The sequence below is a fragment of the Mugil cephalus genome, chromosome 1 (genome assembly GCF_022458985.1).
Source record: "Mugil cephalus isolate CIBA_MC_2020 chromosome 1, CIBA_Mcephalus_1.1, whole genome shotgun sequence".
NCBI lineage: Eukaryota > Metazoa > Chordata > Actinopteri > Mugiliformes > Mugilidae > Mugil > Mugil cephalus.
The window spans coordinates 44875087-44900997 of NC_061770.1; the positions used below are offsets into that span (position 1 = coordinate 44875087).

At 41.6% G+C, this 25911-nt stretch overlaps 1 protein-coding gene across 1 annotated transcript; it reads right to left on the bottom strand.

The window, feature by feature from the left end:
- Positions 1-289: 289 nt before the first annotated feature.
- On the bottom strand, positions 290-21665 carry zgc:194930 (uncharacterized protein LOC557813 homolog). The gene is made up of 3 exons (XM_047570113.1): positions 21373-21665; positions 8504-8558; positions 290-2170 (listed from the first exon to the last, which is right to left on the bottom strand). Exons 2-3 carry the CDS (start codon positions 8533-8535, stop codon positions 1429-1431), a joined length of 774 nt encoding a protein of 257 aa, XP_047426069.1. The 5' UTR covers positions 8536-8558; positions 21373-21665; the 3' UTR covers positions 290-1428.
- Positions 21666-25911: the final 4246 nt, after the last annotated feature.

Below are 25911 nucleotides of genomic sequence, written 5' to 3' on the forward strand. Positions count from 1 at the left end.
CTCCGCGAGCAAGCATGGATTGCTCTAGCTAACATTTTTTGTTGGATTTTTTTTAAAAAAAGACAGTAAATGGCTAACAAAAGATTGTTTTTGGTTAGTCATTAGCTACACAGCAACTCACTGGATAGCTAGCATAAACAGTACCATCAAAATGTCCCCAAATCCTAAAATGACAAAATTCAGTGGGAGTTACAACGTTAAATAAACAATTTAAGTTATTTTTGTATGGTACTGGCTAACAGTAGCTAGCTACTTACCATTAAGAAACACAGACTACATGACTACACACCAAATTTACATTCCTTTTCTTTATTTTACAATAAGTAGAAATGATTTGGCAGGCACACAATAACTGAATAGTGGTGTTGCAGCAAAACGGACAACAGCTTGTGTAGCTTCAGCTCTGAAAGTCTTTTTAAAAAAAGCTATTATTTATTCTGCACCTTCTAGCCTCAGTTAGTTCATTATAAGGCACTTGAGTTGAACTAATTTCACCGGCCGGACTACAAACACAATGTCTGACCTATAAAATTGGAAATAAAGAGCTAGTCAGGTGTATCGGCAGCCTCTCTGTAGTTTAGTCAACAGTGATTTGACCTCAGCTGGTCAACTTCAGAAACTAAAGCGGTGTCACTAGAAATTACACATTTCACACAAATGATCTAATTTATGAAATGTTTCAACACAGAAATGATGTGAATGGAAAAATGTGGCTTGAGAATAAGTGTCCATGTGCCTGATTAATTTCCAGGTTAGATAAAATATTAATTCAGTTTTATTCTGAAATCAACGATCGACGATTCTCCGACGAAGAAGCTCTGAAGAAGAACGGCTTTTTCATCCAGTTTTTGTCTCACAATAAATCAAAACAATTGTGGCTGAAAATTTTATAAATATGAGAACACAAAAAAAAAAAAAAATGTAAAAACTGTTCAATGACCTTTCCTCTTTGACCTGCTCGGTGAAATGAGGGCGACGTTCCCGGAGAGACAGGAAGTTATGGCAAAGACAGTGTCCACTGAGGATTTGAGTACATGCTAACAAGTAGCAACGCTGGGATCCACATGGGATAAAAGCAATGTGTGATGTATTACATATGCGGTATGAACATGGCAAATGCTTATTAGGACTGTGGAGTGTTAAATACACTGGGAGACGGCTGCACATTCAGTCCGCACGATAACGTCTCTTCGGCTGTGGATTCATAGGAACCACGCAGCTTTGGAAATGTAGCCTCCTTCACAAGACAGACGTTACGATCTGTCGATGTATCCACAATAAAAAATATCTGAGAGTTCAAAAATAAATCTGTCCTTTTTTGTAAACAGAGTTTTCCTTCATTCGTTTCATGTTCTTAGATAAAGCCATTGTTATTGGGAGCTGTGGTATAGAGCGCTCTGTCCAGTCCGTCGCGTCGACAGACGTCCGTCACTCACAGTCCTCTCCGGCTGTGGCGGCCTCTAAGGCGGCGAGAGCCTCGGCCACCATCGAGTCCGTGACGCTCTGCACCTCGTCCTCGCTCTTCTCCGCGCCCACCGAGATCCCGCTCTCCATGGTGGAAACGTCCGTGGCCTTTGGCGGCGTGAGCCCGTCCCTGGTGTCGGCCGAGGACAGGCTGGTGGTGCTGGTGTGGATGTCCACCGACAGGACGCTCCCCTCGTCCCCCGTGTCGCACGGGTACTCCGGCGTCCCTCCCACGCCCTCGTCTATCTCCTCCGTGGACAGGCTCTTCCTGATCCCGCGCTCGGTGACGGAGCCGTCCCACCCGTTCGTCGTCGCCCGGCTCTCGTACTCGTCGGCGTCGGGGTAGACGGGCACCTGGCTCGGGCTGTTTTCCTGCGTCGCCCATCGCGGCCCCTCGGCCTCTGGCTGGATGATGTACAGGCCGCCCTCCGGAGGCGGCGCGCTGCCCTGCTGCTGCAGCTCCTTGGCGTTCGAGGGCGCGGCGTGCAGCCGGTAGTTGACCTGGTTGTTGTCGACCTCGAGCCTCAGCGTGCTGTCGGTGGACTTGCTGTAGCCCAGGTTTTGGAAGCCATGCTTCTGCTTGTTGTGTCCGCTGTGGGGGTCACCGCTGAGGGCGCCGCCTGAGTGCTGGTGGGGCTGGTAGAGAGAGCTGCCTGCGGAGTCGGGCTTCCTCACATCCACCGCCACAGAGGGGTCGTAGATGTAGCTGTGAGAGAGAGAGAGAGATGGAGAGGTCACACCTGTAGCTGGAGCCATTAATCAGGTCATGTAAATCACGTGGTATCAAACTATGACCAAGAAATGGTTACAAACAAATAATCAGCTCATCAGCATGTTTCTGTTCTTTGATCGATCGCCGTCGTTTCTACTTTCATCTGCTGACTGATCAGTGAAACTGATATAAAACTGTCGCCAACTCTCCAACAAAACATTACTTTGTTGAATTGTCTGTTATTCACTTCATCTTTTGAACATTTATCAAGGAAAAAAAAATCCCATTCATATCTCTCAAAAGATAAATGTGTACCATCCATTTGAACCATCATGACGACTAAATTAGATTTTTTATTCAAGCACAGTTAATGTCACAGCACAGTTAACAGAATTAACATCAGCCTCGTCTCATGTTTGTGGTGACTGCAAGGATGCAAATGTTAACAAGCAGTAAAGTAAGAGCTGATAACTCGCCTGTAGAGATTCCTAAAGGACTGTCACTTATCACTTTATTGTATTTTCTGGATTAAATGACTGATGTTTGGTTTGTAAACACTCAGCTCTTTAGCTCGACTAAAATAAAAAGCATTAAACTGTTAAAACAGGAAAGTGGCAAGATATTTATTTTTACAGGACAAATTATTTTTCTGTCAGTCTAATAGTGTCAGCTTTTCATCTTTTCTTTTTTTTTTATAGCTCTTTCTATATACTCAATGCTAAAATCTACCAGCATCTGTAATGTAATTACAGCTGTCAGATACATTTAGAGGAGCTAAAGTACATTTTAACTAAACCTCAGACAAAGAGAGGGTCTGTTTCTTTTATTTCCTGGCGTCTTTTGTCTGACTGGGATCCAGCAGACACTGACTGTATCCTGACAGCGACCAGGATATTTCCTTGTGCGGCCGATGCACCTCTCTCAGTGCCACAGTGACGTGTCTGGAAGGTGTACTCTTGGTGTTGACACAGGCTTGGAGCTTCGGCTGTGGCGCAGTTTGAACAGCCCATGAGAATGTCAGATATATTATGCAGAGTGTTGCAGTAAGGAAGTGTGCACAGGGGCGACTCACTCTGACTTTTACCTTCAACGCTTCCTTTCTTTCTGCTGCTTACTTTCACAGAGGAAAGGTGACCACAAGAATACTGATGAATGGATGCTACTGTTGGGTCTTTGTGTTGCAAAAATAAGGAGCTGAGAACATTAGCCTAGCCTAGCTTAAATCGCAGCAACCTTGCTGCAGATGGTCGTCTCCACCTGGCTACACTAACGCCGCTTTTACACTGAAAATACAGCATTGTGTCATCGCGGTAACAACATCATCATCAGGCATTTAAGTGTGAACACTGCCAGGTAAACAATGGACAGCGTGGATATCAGCACGGAGTCGAATGTTACCTTTGTCGTTTCGTGCATTGCATTGCATATACAAACTCAGCACAGAGTGGAAAACATGTCAGCGCTGCCATGATCCATAAAAAATGTGTCATAGCACAATACAAGCTGTATATAAACACAGTCGCGCATGCGCAGTTCACATCCCACCCCAGCATTTGCTATTTCCTGAGCACGACGTAGGGCTAATTCACGTATGCGCTTCCATTAAAGATTGTGTAGCTGTATTTGACCAACATGAAAAAAACTCTCTGCCCTTCAGAGACCAGTCTAGGGGAGATCTACAGGAAGACTGATCTTATGGGAGTAGACCAAAACTTTGCTCTGTTTCAATCCTGACGGGACGCACATTGACAAAATCAGAACGTAACAGGGAGGTACATCAACGTCATTGGGTAATTTAGGGGGACGACGCGGGACCCGTTTCACACTGGGCGAGCTGAGCCAATAAGTTCCTCTGTTGCTGGAAGTGTCATTTGACCCGTAAAGAAACCCACGGCAACACTTTCACACTGCTGGAAACATCTGTGACGACCCTTAACATTGTTGACACACGCTACAAATGTATCCCTACACTCTAGAGTCTCTAGAGTTTGAGCAGTTTATAACGTTATTAGCAACCCGTGTTTGTATTTCTTCTTCAGACTGAAATCCTTCCTCTGGTAGCTGAGCTCATTTTTTATCCGGAGTGTCCTTTGTTGTGTTTTCTTGGACGTGTCTTGGGCGCCACTACATTCACATTTGCTGCTCTGTCTCTGACATTTTGATGCTGATTGACAGAAAATGCGTCGCTGCCAGTCCCTGATTGTGTGTGAATCTGATCAGTAATTGGGAGCAAACGTGGTCCTTCATGTGACAACAACAACTCAAGACAGCTCATTATTCGTGCCCCCGCTCGGTCAGTCACAAAAATAAATAAATGTGAGTGGAAATGTCCACCAAAAAACCCTCGTCAATTAAAAATCATCAAACAATGAGTCTAAATTATGCTGCAGAGTTCCTTAATCAGCTCTTTAAGATGGGTCGCACTGAATAATGAACACAACGCATTGACGTCACTTCACGGGCCTCATTAAATTTCTCTTTTCAGGCTCTGCTCTCACCTGCTTCCTCGTCCCCGCTGTGAAATGAGTCTTTTGTTGTGTAAATCAGCCGACATGCGCCCGGCCAGAGATTTGTTAACGTCGCCCCTGATTCTTGGTCGGAAGCTAGAGGTCGATGTCGGTCGGAGACTAATTAATGCTCATTTAAGCTCTACACCTTGAGAACCCCCTCGAAGGCTTAACGAGAGTCTGATACACCCACTTGGAAGGATTTTCGTACAAGGGCATAAGTACACGATCGTTCGCTGGCTCACATACGTAGACGGGTATTACGAGTGTTGGCAGGGGGCTGCTTTCGGTCGGCCACCTAACGGGCTGTCAGACATCGCCTGCTGCGGGAGCCTTGTGTTTTTCACGCCCATCTTTTCTTCATTTTGTTTGTTTCGTCCTCCACCCCGCCATCCTTGAAACCCCAGCAGAGCTCCTTCCGTCTCACACCTCTCCTGGTGCTCCCCGCTCAAAACAACCTCCTCCTTCTGTCTCCTTCAGTGTCCCTGTAATGAAGCTGTAGCTCACTAATCTACTGTCCCTTTGCACTCCACTCCTCCTTGATTTGAGCGTCTTCCCTTCAGCTATTTCCGTCTCCTTGTCCTCTTCAGTCATCTAGGTTTATATTTTAATGTCACCTCCAGTCTTCGGTATTCATGGAAATCAGAACACAAGTCCTGAGAATAACTTTCAGATGCACTGACTAATCTCTTTCCTTTGGTAAGCAGACACCTCCCTGTGCAGTTGTAGCCACGCATGTTCTCTCTCCGACTTATTCACCTCTCCTTCACCCCGCGTCTTCCTCCTCGTCTCCCTTCACAGCAAAAAGCTGAGGAAATGAATGTTTTCCATCTCTGCGGCTCCTGGGCAGCGCTGCCGCTGTGCCCTCGCTGCTAAGGCAAAATTTGAGGCACGCTTTCAAAACGAGGCGAGAGACACGAGAAGTGTTTTACTAGAAAGACAAAATGATTCAGAAATGAAACTGAACGCTGCTGGTTTTTTCTACAGCAGGGGTCTTTAACGCTCTGCAGGCCATGGACCACCAAATGCTGGGACCCCCTACCTACTATATGCATTATTATTATCATTATGTATTCAATATTATGTATAAATGATACACAGGTCAAAATATTAGTTTTTTATTTTGAACTTGTGCAACAGTAGGGTGGCCTTGCAGGAACATTGTGGGGGGAAATTAAAAAAAAAGAATTATAAAAAATGTCTAATCAACTAAAGATTTTGCAGGCACTAACTCCTACAAGATATTCTCAGTCAGGGAGACAACTATTTGCGCCGACTTTTGTGGACAAACAGACAAAATGTGAAGTGTTTCGACACATTTGACTTTCACGTAAGAAGGTATGTAGGTTGTGGAAGTGCTTATCTGGTTATCTAGAATAAATAAGACCAATGATGCAAATCACGTGTTCTATTTTAAAACCCAAAGTAAAGAGAAAGGCAGCAACTTGGATTTTAATACCAAAGCAGTGTTTTTGCATACAAGTTGAGTCTTTGGAGTTCCTGCTTGCAAATCAGCTGGGATTCTCCTTGCTTATGTTAATTCAGAGTTTATTTGAGGCTCGCACAACGAGGCTGAGTCCAGACGGCCACTGAAGTAAAGACAAAGACTCAGCCGTCGTTTTAAGTCAACAATTCGCCACACCTGCATGACGTGATCACAATACCGAACGCACTTCTTGTGCTACAGAGATCTGAACCCTGGTACACGATACAACAGGTGCAGAGGAGCCTGTGGATTTTATGCCACCACCACCATTAGACTTGTGATGAACATCCTAATGTTGGTTTTCCATGCGATGCACCTTCCCCTCGAAAGTGACAGAAACCTTCCACCTCACGAGAGTAATGTAAAGCAGCGATGTGTATGTAGGCTCTATAAAAAAACCTGCTACACCTGGTCCTGGTGTCAGTCTGCGGATTCTGAGGCCGCGCTGTTGACCCAGTGACCTAAAGGGCCACGCTGCCAAACCCAAACACCACTAATCCCAGAAATGTGACACTCCACACAATTAGGGAGGTATGTGTGCCTGTCACACGCATTTCACATGTGTGTCTGTGACATGGGAAGGAGAGAAAAATTTTAAAAAAAGCGCGGAGGGGGATTACGACTGTGGTATGTGAATCACAGCGTGCCCTTTCATTAATCCGCAATCAAAAGCTTGTTTCCTGGCCTTGCTCTGCTTCCTCATGCACCTCAAAAAGCACGGAGATGTCGAGCCCTGACAACAACGCCTTGTGGGCTTTTAACAACTCGCACAACGTTGTGCAAAGAATTACAGTAACCAAGGGTGACGGCTATTGGCATATTGACCCACAGCTTGTACTAAGAGCCCGTGTGAGGCTCGCAGTGCAGACATATTATAAATGGACCTCTCACTATCTGCATGAAACAAGACAAGAAATCATTATGTGGCCAAGGAGACATTTGAATTGCCACCGTGGAGCCACAAATAAGGAAATCAGCAGTGAGAGGTTGTTACTGACGAGGTGAGTTTTAAACAGCGTTCAGACGTTTAAAGAAATTGATTGAAAAGGGAAACAAACAAACATGAGATGTCTTAAAAATTCATCATAGCATAATGAGCACAGACTATAAGAGAAGTGGACGTAGTCACAGCTCTGAAAGTGAAACCAGCGCCTTGGACCTGCATTCTTTCTCATAGCCAGTAGGGGGCAACTCCGTGCGATGCAAAGAGGTCAGATTTTCACTTGATTTATATTGTCTGTAAATATTTTTCCAGTGGGTTTATGGCCTCATTCACCGGATTCAGGTGTTCTCTCCAATGCAGCATGATCCTTGCTCCTCTCCAGCTCCTTTTGCCCACCCCCCTCAAAAAAATAAATAAATAAAAAAATCAAGATAGCAATGTCCACTATGCTGAACTTCCAAACTGCTGTCCACAAACCAAAGGGCAACGACACATGTCCACTTCTTTTGTACAATCTGATAACAAGTGACAGATCAATTTATGCTACACCTTCTTTTTTAAGTCTATTCCCATTTAAAAGCACCTTCAGGAGAACAATTAGCTGGAACATCTTTGTAGTGAATGCTAGCACTATTCCTACTATGCACACACAGAAGATACAAATATGTTTAGCATGTATAATGCTAACATTTGCTAAGCATTTTCTCCTGTATTTTATAGCAAAAACAAAGTTAATAAAATTAAGAGCATCTCCATACCACAGACTGGCAGAAGTGGCTGTAAGTGCAATGCCACTGATGGAGTGTTAATTAATTAACACCAGTTTAGATAATGATAATCTCAGAGTAACTTCTCTCTCTTTAGTCACTTTTGGCTCCCAAACACCATGATGGCTCCCACTTAATGGTGGCGTCATATTGATAGTCTACAAACCAATGGTCAAACCATGATCAAAGTGCATCAAATAAAATATTAAATTCCAGATAAGGAGTGTTGAAGAGGTATTTCACACAGCAGGTACAGTTCTCTGTAATTACATAACCAGTTTCACCAACTATAACACTACTATTTTATTAGCTTACATTAAACAAGTACGGAAACAAAACTGGACAAAGGCGATAGGATTGGACGTTCAACATCGAGTTCAAATTCTCTATAATGTTGTCATCTCCTCAGTTTGTTGTGTTGGTCACTACGCACAAAACCCATGACCTGTCCGCCCCGGTAGTTTTTCCATGTTACTGTGGAGTGTAACTGTACATAATAAAAACTGACTTGACGAGAAAGGTGAGTATCAGTGTTGTGACAATATGCAAAAGATTGCGTAAGCCAAAAAAAAAAAAAAAAAGAAACAAAGTAGATAAACCAGAAGAGAGAGACACACTTCTCACCTTTTTATCATCCGGCAGCATTGGCACCCCATTTGGCCTCCTCTGTCGAAGGGAGCTGTGGAGGGACACGAACAGAGCAATTAAACTTTAATCGTGCAAACACCTTTCAAGTGAGCGGCGCAGACAAAGTCCAAAGCAGCGGAACATGCGCATATCATTTTCAGCGTTTTCACCGAGGAAAGGTTAGACCCGGTGTCGAACATGAGTCGAGCGCTGCTATCGATCGGACCGTCGGTCACCTCTGACGTGCCAACGGCTTTTAAATGAGGGATTTCTCTGGGCTCTCCTGAAGATTTCAGCTCATCACTCAAGCTTTTGCTTTGCCCTCGGTCTCGACGGTGTTTGGACACAAGGATGAAAACCCTGTCGGCCCGAAGCACCGATAAAGATGTTATTGCCATCCATCACTGTTGCGTGCGCGAGTGTGTCGGAGGGTTGTGTATCTGTGTGCAGGATGGGAGTGACCTTTTTCTCTCCTGGTGGTGTGTTTCTCCAGGCTTTGGCATTTCATTGCCTGGGTAAATAATTAATCACTGAGTCTTGAATGGGTTTGTCTGAAAGCTTAGGATGGAAGAGATCGACAGAGGTAGAGGACACGGCGTCTTTTTGTGGAATTAAAGGAAGGATGTGTGCCCAGCAGACACAACAGAAACTTAACTCCCTGACCCCGGAGGACGTTATTTTTCCCTTTAGTCGAGTCTTTGATCACAATGAGATAATAATATTACACAGGGTGACAGTGGTGCAGACACACAATGTCAACAGACAATTAATTACAGCCCTGACTGCACAGCGTAGTGTAGCCTTGTTTTATACTGACAAGTAAACTGAACACCACATCATGAAGATGTTTCGGAGCACAATTAAACTTCATTATAAGGATCAGATTGCTGTTAATCGCATTTTTTCTTGTCAGCAAATGTCAGCAAAATAGAGACACAATTGCTGAGTTTCCATTACCTCTAGAAATCTGCAAAATCTAAATGTCTCAATAAAGAACTGGCAACAGAAACACCTACATTCCTAAAAACGTCTCAAATATCCTATCGATAGAAAAGTGTCACTGGAGATGACGCAAGGGGTCATGTGACCAGTTCACCTGAAGTCCATCTTCATCACAGTGAAGTATCGCGTGACGACAAGTTAAGGGAATTATGGGATATTGAAATTTAACAAATATCGCTTTAATTTTGTGAAAAACATTGTCTTCAGGGTAACTGAGAAATCAAATGAGGTGGTGGAGGGGTATCCAATGAAAGCAGACATTTTTAAACATTTTTTAAGCATTAAAAGTAGCTGCGTATGGATAAATGAGGAGAATTTAGACTTGAAACTAACAGCTTTGTGAGAGGTTAGGCCTTAACGTTGCTCAATGTTTCAACAGTCATTTTCATTTGTGCACAACAACAACATAAAACCAGGGAAGGGGAGGGAATAGGTTGTAATTGTAGCTGCTCCCTGCAGTCCACCACCACACTGAAACATTCAACCTTCCTTGGGGAAACATCACTTTAAGATTTCCTGCTTTTCCTAGTCAAGCACATTTGTTCCTATGTTTGATGCGAACCCTGACATACTCGTCATAAATACATAGTTCAGGCTTTTCCATGCTGTTTTGCGTATTTCTTCTCTTGCTCTTTAATTGTGCCACTCTTTGCCCTCCTAATTGCCCCTAGGAGATAAATAAAGTTTTTTTTTTATTATTCTGATTTCCAAATATTACTGAGCATATGTTACTGACATATCACCACTAATGATAGAGCTGATGTGCTCTATTATATAGACTATATACATATATTCTATTATACAAAAGACTAAAATACATCAGGCTTTGGATGCACAAACAATATGTTGGGATCAGCTTTGCTGTTGACTGCTAGAAAAACACACCATTATCTGTTAAACCGTATGATTTATACAAAGTAACAATGTGTCAAAGTTCTAGCATCTGTATCCATTTGTGCTGTATGTTTTGGAGCTGCAGTGAAGCCGCGCTACAGTGATGTAGGAGGTTTTAGTTGCTGTGGGACTCCATACATCTTTGTGCAAGTTCCTGGTGGGATTGAGCTAAGAGGCCCAGGTGGGCTTTGCTCGCGGGATTGGTTTGAAAAATGCACGTGGGACGAGCCTGTCTGCTCCTCACGTTAGCATCGATTAAAAAAGGGCAAACAGATCCAACGAGGGTCTGATGATTTATATAATATCACAAACAAGGATCTGTGAACACAACCGTCTTGGAGGGTCACTCACTTGTACGGAAGGCTGTGTTTTTTAGCGGAAAAGCAACAAAGCACGACTTAGCTCTCCCAAGACGTCTAATTATCCTCCTACAGGTCTGCTGCTGCGCGCACAGACATAAAAAGAGATCCAGAGGTGGGTGTAGTCAGCGAGGATGCAGGAGGAATCAGCGTGCACACAGAACTAATCTCAGAGCGGCATCCTCTCCTCTCCGAGCCCTCTGTTCTCTTCGCGGAAACGGCCTCTTGTGATTTGAGGTGGGCTCGACTGTAACCCGGCCGAACCAACACCCGCGACACATTCGTCCGCCATTTTCACAAGGGACCTCCGACACATTCGCGGCTGCTTATGGAAAAGCCGAGAGGGAACAACACGCCGAGAGCGATTCAGAGAGGCTGAGGGTTTGACGGGCTTTCAGTGGTGGACCCTGTTTCACACACTGTTAGTCTGGTGAATACCAACCCAGATGAAGAGTCCCTTATCTTCCACGAGGTAATTTCCCAGCGGGCCTCGGGGACTATCACATTAATGGAGCTTCGTATTAGTTCGGCCGAGGCTCTGAAGTGGACCATGAGCTGACTTTTACAATCCCTAAGCACAATCAGGCAGGTCAATAATCATCTGATAAGCTCTTGCTCTCAATCCACTCATCTCTCAGGCTGCTAAATATGCAGATTTGCCCCTCCAGCAACACCAGCAGCTTCCCTCTCCTCCTGTTCTCTCGTTGTGTGGTGGCATTTCTCTCCTTGTGCATTATGTATATTTCGTATCTCAGAGATGTGTGTCTGCTGCTCCTTCCTCTGTGCACCCTCGGGGGGGGTTTAATGTGCTTTTCTTCCAGTCTTGCGTGCGTCTCGGCCTCGTTTGGGGAGCATCCCGCCAAAAAACAACTGCGCATCTATTTGTTGCAATAAACGGTCCTAAAACCCTTTGACATAATTGACTCTGACTGTGTTGTCATGAATTAATTATAAGTATGAATAAGTTTAGTTCCTTCCTGGCACCATGTTTCCCCTCCTGATAAAAACACTGTGCCAGTACACAGATTATCAACTGCTGTGAAAGTAGGAAAATAAACATTAACTTACGAGGTTGACTCACTCTACTGTCTTTCAGTTTTTCAAAATAAAATGAACACGTGTGATCATATTAAAGTTGTAAACGTGTTTCAATTAAAACTGATTTATTCCGAAGATTATTTCTTATATTAAGGTGGATCTACTTACAATGAAAATGACAGATCTAAAGCAAATGTTTGAGGAGGATATTAAAATGAATCAACCTGAACACATTCCTTATAGTTTTCAAGGTGGAGGCCCTTTTATACATATATCCAAGTGCTTTTATATAAAGATTTCATATAGCAGTATTGTCAAGAAAGAGTCTAGTTTAGATCCAGTTTAGGACACATGGTGTATTTCCTAATCTGTCTTGTGAAGTCATTATTTTGCTCTATCTGCTGCTAAAAGAAAAGCCATTAATTACGATGTTAAGACTGCTCGCAGTAAATGAAGACAAGATGGCACAAGATAACCTTTTTAAGAATATTTAGCCCTGAAGTCAGTCCCATGACTTTACTCCTCATGTGTCATATCATGGGAAGGGCGCTGGAAAACAAGGCTGCGTTCAATAATACTGGATGTATCGAGGAAGCATTTTACCCGTGGCACTAATGCAATAAATAGTGAACTGACATTTTTATGTCGAGGGCTGTGGCTAACTTGAGTCTCTGACAGGAATCTGTAGATTGTGGCCGTCATTATGACAGGAGCTTTTATTTCACAACAGTTTACATTGCTTCACATTGTCTTGGGTCTCTTATTTTGTGTTTTGAACAGACCTTGCTAGCAAATTATTACATTCTTTTAAATATCTAGTAAAGATATTAAAATGAATATTTTTTTTCTGTGATGTAAGGAGAAACATAAATGGCAGGTATGAGGTGGACGTGTTTTGGTTGACATCTAACTTCTAATGAGGACAAACTGTCAGACTAATGGCTGGCGGGCTAGCCTGGCCTGGAAAAAGTAGGTTTGCATTGGAATGGAGTTAGGTTGCCCATTTGCAAGGCAAAAACGGGCCGAGGGTTGTCTGAGTGCTGACAATGTGATTGTAGTGTTACCTGCCTCTGGCCATTCTGCTGCTGGTCAGCAGAAACAGCTCACAGTCGGAGGGGAACTAGTCCAGCAGGCGAAGAGACGACACTGCGCCATCTTAGCAGGGGAAGCTAACAATGAGTTGCTATGTGGTCACATCACTGTATTAACAGTCAAAGACAACTCCCAAAAAAAATGTGCTTCAAGAAAATGACAAGTCAAACATGACTAACAAGGCTGGCTGTTTTATGTTCTGGCTCCAATGTGTCTACTTGCACCTGTCATCTTGCTATGCTGTGTTTGCAGAGTAAATATCCATAGAGACACACAGCAAACGTAACTGGAGCTAGACCTCAGCGTGGGATGTATGAGGGCATGTTAGTGAACCAGGACACAAGTCCCAAGTTTCCAATCAGAAATGGACTGTAATATAAGTCGATGTAAACAACAAACAAAGTTAGCAATAAGCTTCTGAACGTATTTAGCAGATAAAGTAGAAATATTTGCTGGTGGAGACCTAAAAAAATAGCTTAAAGAGCTAAAAGGTGAGCGAATGTTGTGCTTTTTCTCCAGAAACATGACTAATAAATGCTGATGTTTCCATAAAAGGGGACTGGATGCTAACTGTATTATTTTAGATCATATTCTTAGTGCCAATGAATTAATTAACACAGGTTTAATTATTTTTAAGCTATTTTATGAATATGTGTGTGAATATGTCCATAGGACGATATTCAAAAAGGTTTAGAAGAGCTATAATTAACGTCACCTGAAAAGTTAATATGACAGTAATTTATTTTACAAATGAATGCATTAGTAATATTCCAATTACATAAATCAGACATACTGTAAACTTTTTTTTTTACCTTTTTTGTAATATAAGAATTATTTAGTAAATTGTATGATGAATTAAACAAATTGAATCATAATAATAATTTCATAGCAGATGAAGGTGAAAACAATAAACGAAATCTAATCAAATGATTTCGTTGTAACCATGTTTCCTGAATGCAGTGAACACATTGCGTCATAGTGGACACAGTTCACAGAGGCAGAAACTAATCAGCGTAGAGGATTCATGATAAAGTCACAGCAGAGATCCAGATGTGTCAGTAATGAGCATTTTCCTTCAGTCAGCCTCTAAAAACTCCCACCGGCTCCACAGTTACCCACAGCAGCCGACCGGGATTCACATCAGAACATCCAAATGACCAATCGCGTTGTTCCCCTGGAGACTTCCCAAACTCATAATGAGACCAAGGATTCAATCTGCGCATCAAATGGCCATCATTCATTCACACAGCGGCCATTGTTGGGCGGCTATAATAGTCCTTTATCTGCTCCCTGTGCCATTCAATATATTATATATTGCTCCTTTTTTTTTTATGATAGCGAAGATCGTAGGACGATTACTGAAGGGGAGAGATATTTCACCGCTGGCACCTTGGCCGGGCTCCCACTTTTTCACTTTCTGAGTTTTCCTCAGAGGAAATTGAAACATTTCATCTTGGAGAAACAGGTGCAATAAAAGCGAGATTGCTGTAGAGTGTCCCCTAAATGTGAAACGGATTGAAATCCAGGGGATACCCGCAGAGCTGGCAGTCAGGGCTGGGTCATTTGTAAATGATTGCTGCGGGTGGAAATTTTCATCCAGAGAGATAAGCCTTAAAATAATTGTTCCTCTGGAAAGAGTCCAGTTAAAAGTGATTCACCCTGTTAAGAGGTTTGTTTGGAAACATGAGTTAATGTGTGTGGGAGGAGTGGTTTTATTCATAACAGCACTAAATGAAGGGCTTCATTACTGAAGCAGGTGATATAACAATTGAAAACGTAGCTCTCAGAATTGAGGGCTGACAGAAAAGAGAAGAAGGGAGTTAATAGGTAGGCCATGCGGTTTAATTTTAAAGGAACTTGGTTACATTTCACAGAAACCGTGTAATGGTTTCTTTAAATGAGCACACAAAATACTTCCCAGCCCCAATCAAATCTGAATTTAAGGTTGAGATACTTGATTTATAAATAACCAAAACACAGAAATAGAACGAGGTCCTGAAAGTCAATGTTTAGTGGAGGTAGTTACTGTGTGACTTGAAGCAGTCATTAAACACACGGTGTGAGCAGAGGACGCTGTGAGCTGTGTAATCGGGGTTTGGGGACGAAGAAGGTGGAAGTTGTTGGGGCATAAATAATGTTCACAAGCTCCAGATACAAATGTAAAATGATATGTGACTGAAGTAAGAAGTGTAACCTACCTGCATTTACACCTTATTTATTTTACCTTAACCTGAAGATGCCTCTGCACAATTAATATTCTGTGTCAGCACAGCGAGAAGACCGACGGGTCAAAAAACACATCAGGGTTTAACATGGGAGACACCACAGTTTAATTTAGAAAGCCCTGAGCTATCTATAGCACCTGGCTGAGGATTGAGCACTGATTTGCATTGTATTAAAATTCTGAAGTAGTAAGCATGTCTAATTGGTGGAGTATTTTATTAAATTATTTGCAGATTATTTATTTTACCCTCCCGGCTAATACTAAATTATGCACTATTTGTTTAATAAAACTACTTATGAACTTACATACGTGCGTTTGACACGGCCGTATTAGCCGGAGCGATTCGATATGCGCCCTCTAACGCCACCTCAAAACACAAAAAGCGCTCTTCCACCTTCTCCAGATAGTCTTCCACGCACATCTGATACCGTTTGTTTTTGTTACGCTCTTGGAACGCTGAAATCCATCCATAACCATTTCTCTATAAGTGTGGGCTTGAGTTGCTGGTGCAAACATTACACATACCAGCGCTATAAAACTAAATACAGGTAGATGAGGTGTGGAGACAAAACCAGAGAGCTTGAATAACTGAAGGCCTTGTTCCCTTCTCGGCCGACAGTAACTGAATGAATGTTTGCGGAGCTGTTGCCTGAGGTGTAGATATGAATTTTCTAGTGAGGATCTTTAGTGAACTTCTCAACAAAGGGGTCGAGTCTTTTGCAGACGACGTGTTGCTGCTGCTCTGTCTCTCGGTCACCTGAGAACTTATGTAAGCTTTGTGTCGTATTTTGAAGTCAGGATTTCTGTCTTGACACCTTCTCGAGGCCGCTCAGGGCCGGTGTTTTTTTTTTTTTTGAGTGCATGAAAGGACAGTGAGAAAGGAGACTGTTCATGCGGGCGACTTGGTAAAGGGTGTGGTGATGGAAAAGTGGGCTAACAGGTCCGACGTCCAGCTCAAGTCTGCCCGTCGCTTCAGATCGCGGTTTCCATCCCTTTCTCCGTCTACAGAGGTGTTCATCCCTCCTGCTTTGATGAAATGTTTGCTTTCAAATGAGAGGGAACGGTGTGGACAGAAATAAGGTGTGAATTTTTCCACTGCTGGGGTGGAGGTCTGGTGCGTTAAAACGTTGGGCACATTTGACCCAGAGCTCAGCAAATCAAATAAAACATTTAAGCTTCAAGTTCCCGGGACCGGTGAAGGCTGCATATATCCGTTCGCTAATCAGAAAAGTCATTATTAGGTAACACAGATACTAGGTACACAGCTCTATTGTGTCAGTGTAATATGAGTGTGTTTGTCTTTTGGTTGAGTAAAACATGCAGCCTAAAGACGTCACCTTTGGCTCTGGGAGAGGGCGGAGGTGTTTCTTATCCACACAGAATAAAAAGACGACGAATAAATAAAAAGAAAATACACTTTATAAAACTGCAACTCAACTTATTTTTCTTATCAAAATTTGGCTTCTGATGTTTTGTTTGTATCATAGTGTCACTGAATCGTAGTGTTGGATCTACACAGGAGATTCCAAGAGGTCCATCAATCATTCTACTCAACAACTGTTTATTTTTGTTTGTATTTTTTTGTAATACACATTTAATTTTTCGTCCAATCCTGCACTGATCCTGAATGCGTCCAGGTGACCTGTAGATACTGACGGAGCGCTGACCTGGCTCAGAACGTGCAGGCTTCATGTCACAATCAAAGATGCGAGCAGCCGCGCAGCTTCTTGTTCCGAACATAAAACGTCCGAGTTCTCCGGGGGATTGGAGACGGGAGTAGAGCGGTGCCGCCTGACTGTCGTAAGATGGACCGATAGTGACGGTGGGCGCTTTTAGCAGGCGTGTGGAAGTGAGATAAAAAAGAAATGGCCATTTTATCAACTTTACTTTTGAAGCTTCAACTTTATGAAAGTCACACAGCGGAAGACGTGTTATTTATTCAGCGCGGAGCAGGAACACTTGTTCTAATCGTTGATAAATAGAGATAAAGGGAACATTTTAATATTCTTAAGCAAAGGCAATAAAAATGATAATAAATTCAATATCTTTGGGTTTTGCGAAAAAATCATCAGACTACTAATTATTAATAATTGAAAAATTAACAACTAAAAAAATTACCTCCTGTCGAACTGTGAGTAAAAATGTATAAAGAGAGGTAATAATTCTCATGTCATTAAATCAGGAATCAGTACGAGCATTTAAAGTCTGTGGTTAGTGGATAAGTCCACATCAGGAACAAACCTTCTCCTAGATCTGCAGGGTTTTTATTCCCCTTACCTTAACATTTAAGCCTTAACTTATGCTTTTGTAACGTACCTTTTCTCTCTACGTCCTAAATTATACCTCACCTTCTGCAGCCAGTCCCATTATATCAAGCTCCGACCGGCTTTCATGTCATACAACTCAAATAAACGTAGCTCTTACTGAAAACAAAGCCATTATTGATGGGATTTCCTCCTGGTCGGCAGTAACTGGTGTGACCCTCCGCGTTTCTCTTCTGAAAGAGAACTGCAGCATTCGATAAGGTGGTCAATTTAGGCCTCTTATCAGCTCGGAGGCTTTTAGAATCCAGCTGAAAAGTCAATAAACTATTTTGAAGCCTGTGTAGTGAAGGGAAAAAAAAAACTGTCGCTCTCACTCGCAGCTTTGTCCTGCTTTTCATAACTTGCATATACAGAAGATGAGATAACCTTCCGCGCCTGATAGCGCGTCTCTTAAAAGAGCCGGCGCCATTCATGTGATTGACGTTTATTGTGTAACTTTTTTTCAATTACGGCTCGCACAAAGAGGCCGGGGGAGCTATTAAATGCGTGTCACCCCGCAGACAGGAGACGCTCCTCAAAAACGAGGCTCCGCGACTTTTTCCGATCCGAGCGTCTGACACAACGCGCTTGACGGGGCCCGACCTTGAGGTGGCTGATTTGAATGAGCCAGGTGTGATTAGGACGGCGTATCCATGGCGAGTCGTCACGGCAACCAATTTATGTGGAGTCAGCCTTTCGTTGAGAGAGGATCCGCGAGCGACTCGACTTCCTGCCTACGCCTGCAGCCGACGTCCAATTAAACGACACGTCTCACCGTTAAGATTTCGAACCGCTCGTGAGGCTGAGTGTGCGTTCACCTCTGTGTCTGCGGGTAAAATGATGATGTGCCACGTACAAACTGCCTTTTTCAGACGGCCTCGAGCGGCAGCCAGATGAAAACAAGTCCTGTCTCCTCTCTATTACCCAGCAGCCCACACTTATCAATAGCTAACAGAGCAGCTGCTGTTTCCCTCCCGTGGATCCTCCTGACCCACGGATTGTACTCCAGCGAGCAAACAAGCCAACGAAAGGGCCGCGGAGGAGATTGAGATGATTTAGAGTCTGAGAAGCAGAAGTGAACAGAAGGAAGGCTGAACTGCATTTGTACGTTTGTCTTTGAAATGTTTTTATGGCGGACGACTTTACGTAAAATATCAAACGGGTCTGATGCACATTATGTATGTTCTTGTTTTATCCAGCAAAAAAAACAATCAAATAAAACTTATAATAATGTAACACAACATGTTCTCATTTTTGCTTGATTAGACCAAAGTAAACTTAATCAAAATAGTTGAATTTACTTGCCAGTATGAATTTACATCAGAAAAACTAGTTTTTCATTTATTTTATGGCTGCGAGTTCAGATTATACTTAATAAATATGTATTATTATTTTTTAATAATCAATAAATCGTTGCGAAAGAAGTAAGAAATGACACAACTTCCCCAGAGCAAAAGCTGGTCAAACTAAACACATGAAAGTAAAGGCAAATTTTCACATTTAAGATGCTGCGGCTGACAAATGTGTCACTTTTTCCTTAAAAGAGACTATGAGAAAAAAAATGAAATGAAAATGCGCTTTGTCAGACTTTGTTTATGTAACTTTGCATCCAACTGTCTAACTGTCAATTGAGGTTAGTTCAGCGATTTGTCCGGCTGAAGCCTAGTTTGGGAAATCAGGAAGTAACAAGGCAGTATTGTTGGAGATGGTGAGCAAAAAAAACCAAAAAACCACCATTCTTCCCCTATCATTTAGTCCTGCCTGATGCTTCTCCACACGAGACCGAAGTTATTTGCATTTATTGTCAATGTAAACTGGGTTACTACCAGGGTACTGACCTAGCACACAGCTGACACAGAGATCCTCTAAATCCTCACCAAAGGCAGAGCGAGTTTACAGCCTGCTTTGTTTTTAGCATGCAGTACCTTTTAGGTACGTCATGGATAATACTGGATTGTCGCAGTAATAATAATAACGTCATAACTTACATTTGCATAAGGCAAATTGTCCACTCACGTGTTGATAAGAGTATTAAAAATCTGAATAGCGTCTGTTTATAGTTAATTTAGAGCAGATGAAAAAAGTGTCAAGTTAACTACAGTATGCGATTAATCGATTAATCGCAATTAATCGTTTTATTCCACTGACAGACCAAATAATTGCATAAAAACCACAGAAGACATCAGAAACAATTAAAAACGGCAGAAAGAGCCACGGAAACAGACATTTTTGCCTGATAAAATTAACTTCAATTTGTCGATACTCAATTGTGTAACTTATCTACTTCTTTTTGGGAGAAAAGAGAGTTTGTGTTTTTATTATTATTATTATTATTATTATTATTATCCTTTCTCCTGGTCTGACAAAAAAAACAAAGAAACAATTGTATGAATATGGTTTAAGTCTGCCACACTATTGAACATGTTGGGTGTTTTTTTTTTTATTATTTAATGAATTATTTATTTTTGTCTTTCGTTCTTTGTTTTGAATATGTGTCTATATATTTGTGTGTTTTATGTTTTATTAGTGAATGAAACTGTAAAACAAAACAAATCAACATTTTGTTAAAAAATGGGAAAGCTCGTCCAAAATTTTTTGTTCTTAACAAGACACAACGACGGAACGTGGCGCCAATAAAACAAAAATTTTATTTCTACAATCTTATAAAAAGGGGATGGGGAAGTATCACTTCACCTTTATAAACTGTTTATAACTTCTGTTGCTTTAATTGTGACAATAATAATGAAATAATATATTTGTTAAAGGAACTGGTTCCTCAGCTGTTACACAACAGCACATCCTGGACCAGCGCCGTCTGTACAGTCCTGTTTTCAAGACCATAAAGTAAACAACAGCTCAGAGCTCTGTTCCCGTGTCTATATCCTGTTTCAGACGCAGTCCTCCAGCAGCCGCAGCAGCAGCACCGACAAAAGGAAAACTAGATCTTGGGGCAAAGAGTATTTGCATGTGCTTTAAATGGCTTGTTTTGTTTTTTTTTTCTAATAAGCAGCCGGTGGATGGAGTCACCGTCCACCCAAAGGCAAGAACACAGACTAAAGCAAACTCCAGCTTGGCCTGGTGTATAAACCAACTGGGTTCGGGGGTTTAATCGTGTTTAATTAAAAGACCGGAGGATGAGCGGAGGCCATGAAAGGCTCGGGTTCAGACCAAAGTGACCTGGAGTTCAGCGCGGCTGAACGTTAGACGTGCAAACACAGCCCAAGGCCATGTAGATGGGTTCTGGTATCAAGACCTCATGTACTCACTACTCACTCCTCCTCCTCCTCCTCCTCTAAAAACCCAACAAAGAACAAACATCCCCAATAACAACCCTCCATTCACTCATTAACTTCACCCGTACGTGTGTGGTGTGTTCAAGGTAGTATGGAAAGTTTTATCGAAGTTCAAATACGGAGAAAAGGTTTAACCTCCAGGTGTACTAAAGAGCATTTTTAACCAATAAAATAACTACAAATATAAGAACAACTCACTGTTTTCTAATTGTATACCTTAAAGTGATGAGACAGGAATTAAAACAGTAAAATACAACATATACAGAGAGTGAAAAATCAACATATGCTTGTTAGTTGTGGTGGTTTTAATAAATTATGACACATGTTTACAACAGGTGTGCACTACACCTTTAGGGGTAAAAGTGTCTTAATTTTTGTATGGGCAGCTCAAAAGCGTAAATATAGCTTAAAATAAACGCGTTAGTGTTATAAGTTAGAGTGAGGCAGCCTTATCACCTGTAAATGAACCTTTGTTTAGTAGCACCGTCGCCATATGGCTGATAGTAACGTTACCTACCTGTTACTGGTAGTAACCGTCGAATTAACATTCACTAAACACTCAACGACACTTTCCACAAACTTTACACTTAATTTAAAGCGGAGTTTTAAAGTGAGTAAAATATATATATAAAAATATATATATATAAATATTTCGACTTACCTGTCGTGCTAAACGAAGGTGTGGCACTTTGCCCCAGGTATCAAAATCGCGCGGATGTCATTTAACTTGTTTCCCTTCCGGTCCTTTTGCTGAGTGGAAAACGGTGAAAACAGGTGTAAAAGTACCAGGCTCCCGTGCACACGCCGAGCTACGAGCTGTCTCCCTGCCTCTGCCCTGAGTTGTTGTGGTGAATGAGAAGAGTTGCCCCCCCTCGGTGACTCCTCGGTCCCATGTCTCCCGTGTGAACGGCGGTCTGCTGGTGGGGAGTTGGTTCGTCTGGAAACTGGTGGAGCGGAGAACGACGTGAACCTCCGCGGCGCGCAGCCGCTTCCTGTCACAGCCTTTGAAAATAAAACCCGCAGACCGGCGGCAATTTAGAAAGTAAATATGTAAATAATCACCATTATTCTATCGCCACTTAGCGTGTTTTTAGTTTTAGATATTTGTTTTAGTATCACTAAAGTATATTATTAATTTGTGTGTGTTTTTTTTGTCGTTTTCTTATATACTACCTGACGAAGAACAACAATTTGTTTTGATATAGAACTTACAGCACATGTACTGTAAACATGTCGGTATATATTAACCGACATGTAGCTACTGTAAGTTCCCAATTATTATTATTATTATGTTTTTGTTTTACTATATATTACTTTTATATATTTTATTTTTAAGAACGTTTCTTCTATGTGAAGCTAATGTGACCAAGCAATTTCCCTTGTAGATCATTACACTCTAAGTCTGTTATTACTATTAATTATTAATTAGCAATAATTCAACTGTTTAGAAGAACAAAAACATTTTATTTCCTTCTTTTTTATTATCATTACTAAGCTGATCTAATCACCACCTGGGAGGTCTTCATTTACCCTCGCGGATATTTGACACCACACCGACGTCCTTAAGGCCGCATAAGACTTTAATATAGGGGACTTCCTGTCTTGACCTCCTAACCTGTGTGCAGCTTGACACAGCTTAACCTGACCTGCCTCCTCACAGTCACCGCGGTTGATCATATGACTTGGATGGATTAGAGTGAAATAACCTCTTAACACTTGCTCTCCACTTCACAAAAGTCCGGAGAAGAAGTGGAAATTAAGACATGTTTTAAATTTCTGTGTCCCAACTTACACCTGAAAGTATATTTCTGCCACGGGAGTGACACAACTGTGTCTGTTGTACTTTATTGTGATTTTAACCAGCACTATTGTTAGAAATCAAAATGAAAATTATGAGGAACCAAGAAAACAATATGTTACTCATTATCCCACTTAACTGGCACTCAGTGGAGGATGTGACATTAATAAATGTATAATTATTTATATATTATTTTTTTCTACAGTGCGCACACGGAACTGTTTCATGTGACTTGATAGACAAACCTCCCTGAGGACACCACAAAGCTGAAAAACCAGTTTGAATGTTTACAGATGCAAAGTAAATTCATCCTTGAGGGGTTCGAATTAGGAAATCGTATCCTGCGTTTGAAATTCATTTGGAGAACTTACAAACTGTTAGGTGTGCTGTCACCCCCTTTAACTGTGAGACAATTGTGTGTATTGTGCATATATATTTTAGCTGGTTTCCATGTGTGGTGGTATGTGCTTTTGGGGAGAATATCATTTAAACTACAGTGGAGATATTTTTCCACTCCGTCTGCAGTTGACAGGATGACATCTAACATCCTGACAAAGACAGAAAACATGAAAACAGTGTCACATATCTGGTGCAAAATAGTACCCTCCAAGACATTTTCAAAGATATGGCCAGTGGTGCTGCATCGATGCTTTCTATCTGTCTTCACTCCACTGCCTCTTCACTTTTTATTTCTTTTCTTTTTTTTTTTTATTTAAAAAAACAACAACAAACACTTCAGACTTTGTCCAATGGAATAGGAGCTGTTACAAGTTTGGATAAGATACGTATGATAGTTTGGCAAATGTGAATTTTTTGTAAAGAAAAGATTGTTAAATTGACAATACCTGTTACTTTTAAGCTTTGGCTTTTGGTTTAAATTAAGAGACGAGACATAAAATGTTAATTTGTAAGTTTTAGAGTGGTTAGTTTGTATTTTTAACATTAGACAGAGAGGGTGTTTCCCTTCTATGTATTGTATGTGCTTATAATATTTAAGCTATTGTAACCTATGGCAGACTGTTAGCTTAATTTAGGTTAAATGCTGGAAAATGACAGAATAATTACCTTGAATAAAGCCTTCCATAAACTGATGTAAAACAGTGAGCTTAGCACTGCTCGTAGGCTGACTTTTAAAATTTTAAACAGGCCAGCATTTTACACATTTATATAATTATTGTGCCAAGCTAAGCTAACCGGTGTTCAAATGCCTTAACGTTAGACAGGGAGAAGCTTAGCTTAAATTGGTTTGGTTTAACTTATTGTAACTTAGCTTAGCTTAGCTCACTTTAACTTAAAAACAGCACAATAAAGTCATTGCCTGAGAATATTCTTCATTTGTGAAGTCAGAAAAACAACTTCTCAAAGACTTGAGAACCTGTTAACTGAGTCCAGCTCATAACTTCCTGTAACATAACAATATGTCAAATTAGCACTTTGGGACAGAGCAGAGCTAGCTTCATCTTGTTTGTCAGTGCTAACTTGACCTAAGCATTGTTGCGAGTTGTGTTTCCTTTTTACAAGATGAGTCCACTGTGTCGTCTTGTTGGCCATGCTAACCATATTTTAGCTTTTGTGGATCAATGTGTGAACGCAGCATATGTGAAAAATTTCCACAACTTGAGGTGTGTCCGCTGAGGTTTTCAGAAAATGGTGGAAGTAGATGGTGAGGTAATGGAGTGTATTTTAATGTATATAGTATCTTTCTCTCTGTATCTGTACGTTAGTTTGCTAAACTGTTAGCCTCATTGGCTACAAGACTTCAGGAGTTGCCTAGCAAAGGTGTTATCATGACGTTACCCCTTTAATGCCAAACATTTAGTTTAGTCATCTTCCTGTGTTGCAACCACAAGCTATATGAGATACATTTGTAGGCAACTTTCGTTTATTTATTTATTGCAAAAAGACACCGTTCACCTCCACTCTTGCCATATCAATTGGCTTTTGTTTTTCTACTTTTTCAACATATTTTGTCCCCTAGGTTTGCCATGAGATTTCGTTTGTTCATTGGACAATAAAACAAACTGAGGTTCACCCATTTTAGTGTTCTTTTGTGAGACTTAAATGGAGGTAAAATTAGACACTATTCCACCTCATTTAGTGGCTGCTCTCTACTAAATCTACTTTGTGGTTAGATTGTTTTCTCAACTTGTGTTTCCAAGGTCAACAATCAGCGTTGGACTTAAAACAACTACACTTACTAAAGGTATTTTTCACTTCATTAGTTTTAGAGAGCTATTCATATCAAAGGCAATCATTTTGACACGATGTCAAACATTGTTGAATGCCTTCATTGTTGTTGTTTCGATGACGTGTCAATCACCAGAAATGTACATGGACTTTGGTCTGTGGTGAGTCAGATGCATTTCAGTGATTGGCATCAGTGTACGTGGAAATTTTTTTTTATATTCTCTTGAATTCCTTGTAATCATTTATCCTTGTGTGTAGGAGGTTTTGTTTTGGGAATTCTCATTTGTCATCACCATATTTCATTTCCTCATTTCCTCCTTCCCAATGGCGAAGCCGCTTTAATCTTTTTTAACCAATCACAAGCAAACAGGTCCTCTAACAGTTCTCATTTCCAACCATTCACCTTAGATCAAAACAGAGCAAAAGACTCGGAGAAGAGACGCATCAGCGTGCCTCCTCCCTGCACGCTTCAGAGGAATTAGGTCAGGGCTTGTTATCTTTTTCTAACTAGAGTGTGAAGGGAAACAATACAAGATAGCATTAAAATGAGTGATGGGTTTATCTGTTGTGTTTCATTGATGGGGTTCATCAGAAACCACCTCACAATTTTCCAAATAACTGGTGTGAATTTGAATGCACCACATTTGCAGAAAGCTTTTAAGTTAGTCGAGAAAACTGGATTTGTCTTAAACCATACGCTGTGCCAGGTTTAGTTAAATTTCAGCTGCCAGTAAGGTTAAAGAGTTTATTTGTGGCTGGCTTATCTAGAAGAGGGGGAGGGAAGGAGGGAGAGAATCATGGGTGAGTCATAGGCTTCCCCATTGCAGGTTGAAAAAACACAAGGATGACAAAAGGATGGCTCTGGCTTATAGAATAAATGCAGCTTACAATGAAGTGGCTATTTTAGGGCTGGGTAAATAAGAGGCATTGTCATGCTGTACATACTGTAGGACACACAAACACATTGTGTGACCTGTGGAGACCTCCTGCTCCACAAACAAGAGGCGCAATTACACGCCCGTGTGGCGCTGCAGGTGGAATGTGCTAGCGATAGTCAAGCCCTTGTTGTCCTAAGGACTGGAAGCGGCCCCAATAGCCAACAGACATGAGCTCACCGTCATTACAATGAGAGGCGTGGCCAAGCCCGCGACTGCTGCGGACCGGATGTTGCCGTGGAGACGGGACACACTTACACACAGATTGGCTTAGAGTGAC

What these genes read in the sequence shown, in the direction of transcription:
- zgc:194930 (XM_047570113.1), bottom strand. Translation starts at nt 8,535, where the DNA reads ATGGGGTGCCAATGCTGCCGGATGATAAAAAG. An exon ending in TGCTGCCGGATGATAAAAAG is followed by an intron (nt 2,171 to 8,503) that starts GTGAGAAGTGTG and finishes TCTCTCTCACAG; the next exon opens with CTACATCTACGACCCCTCTG.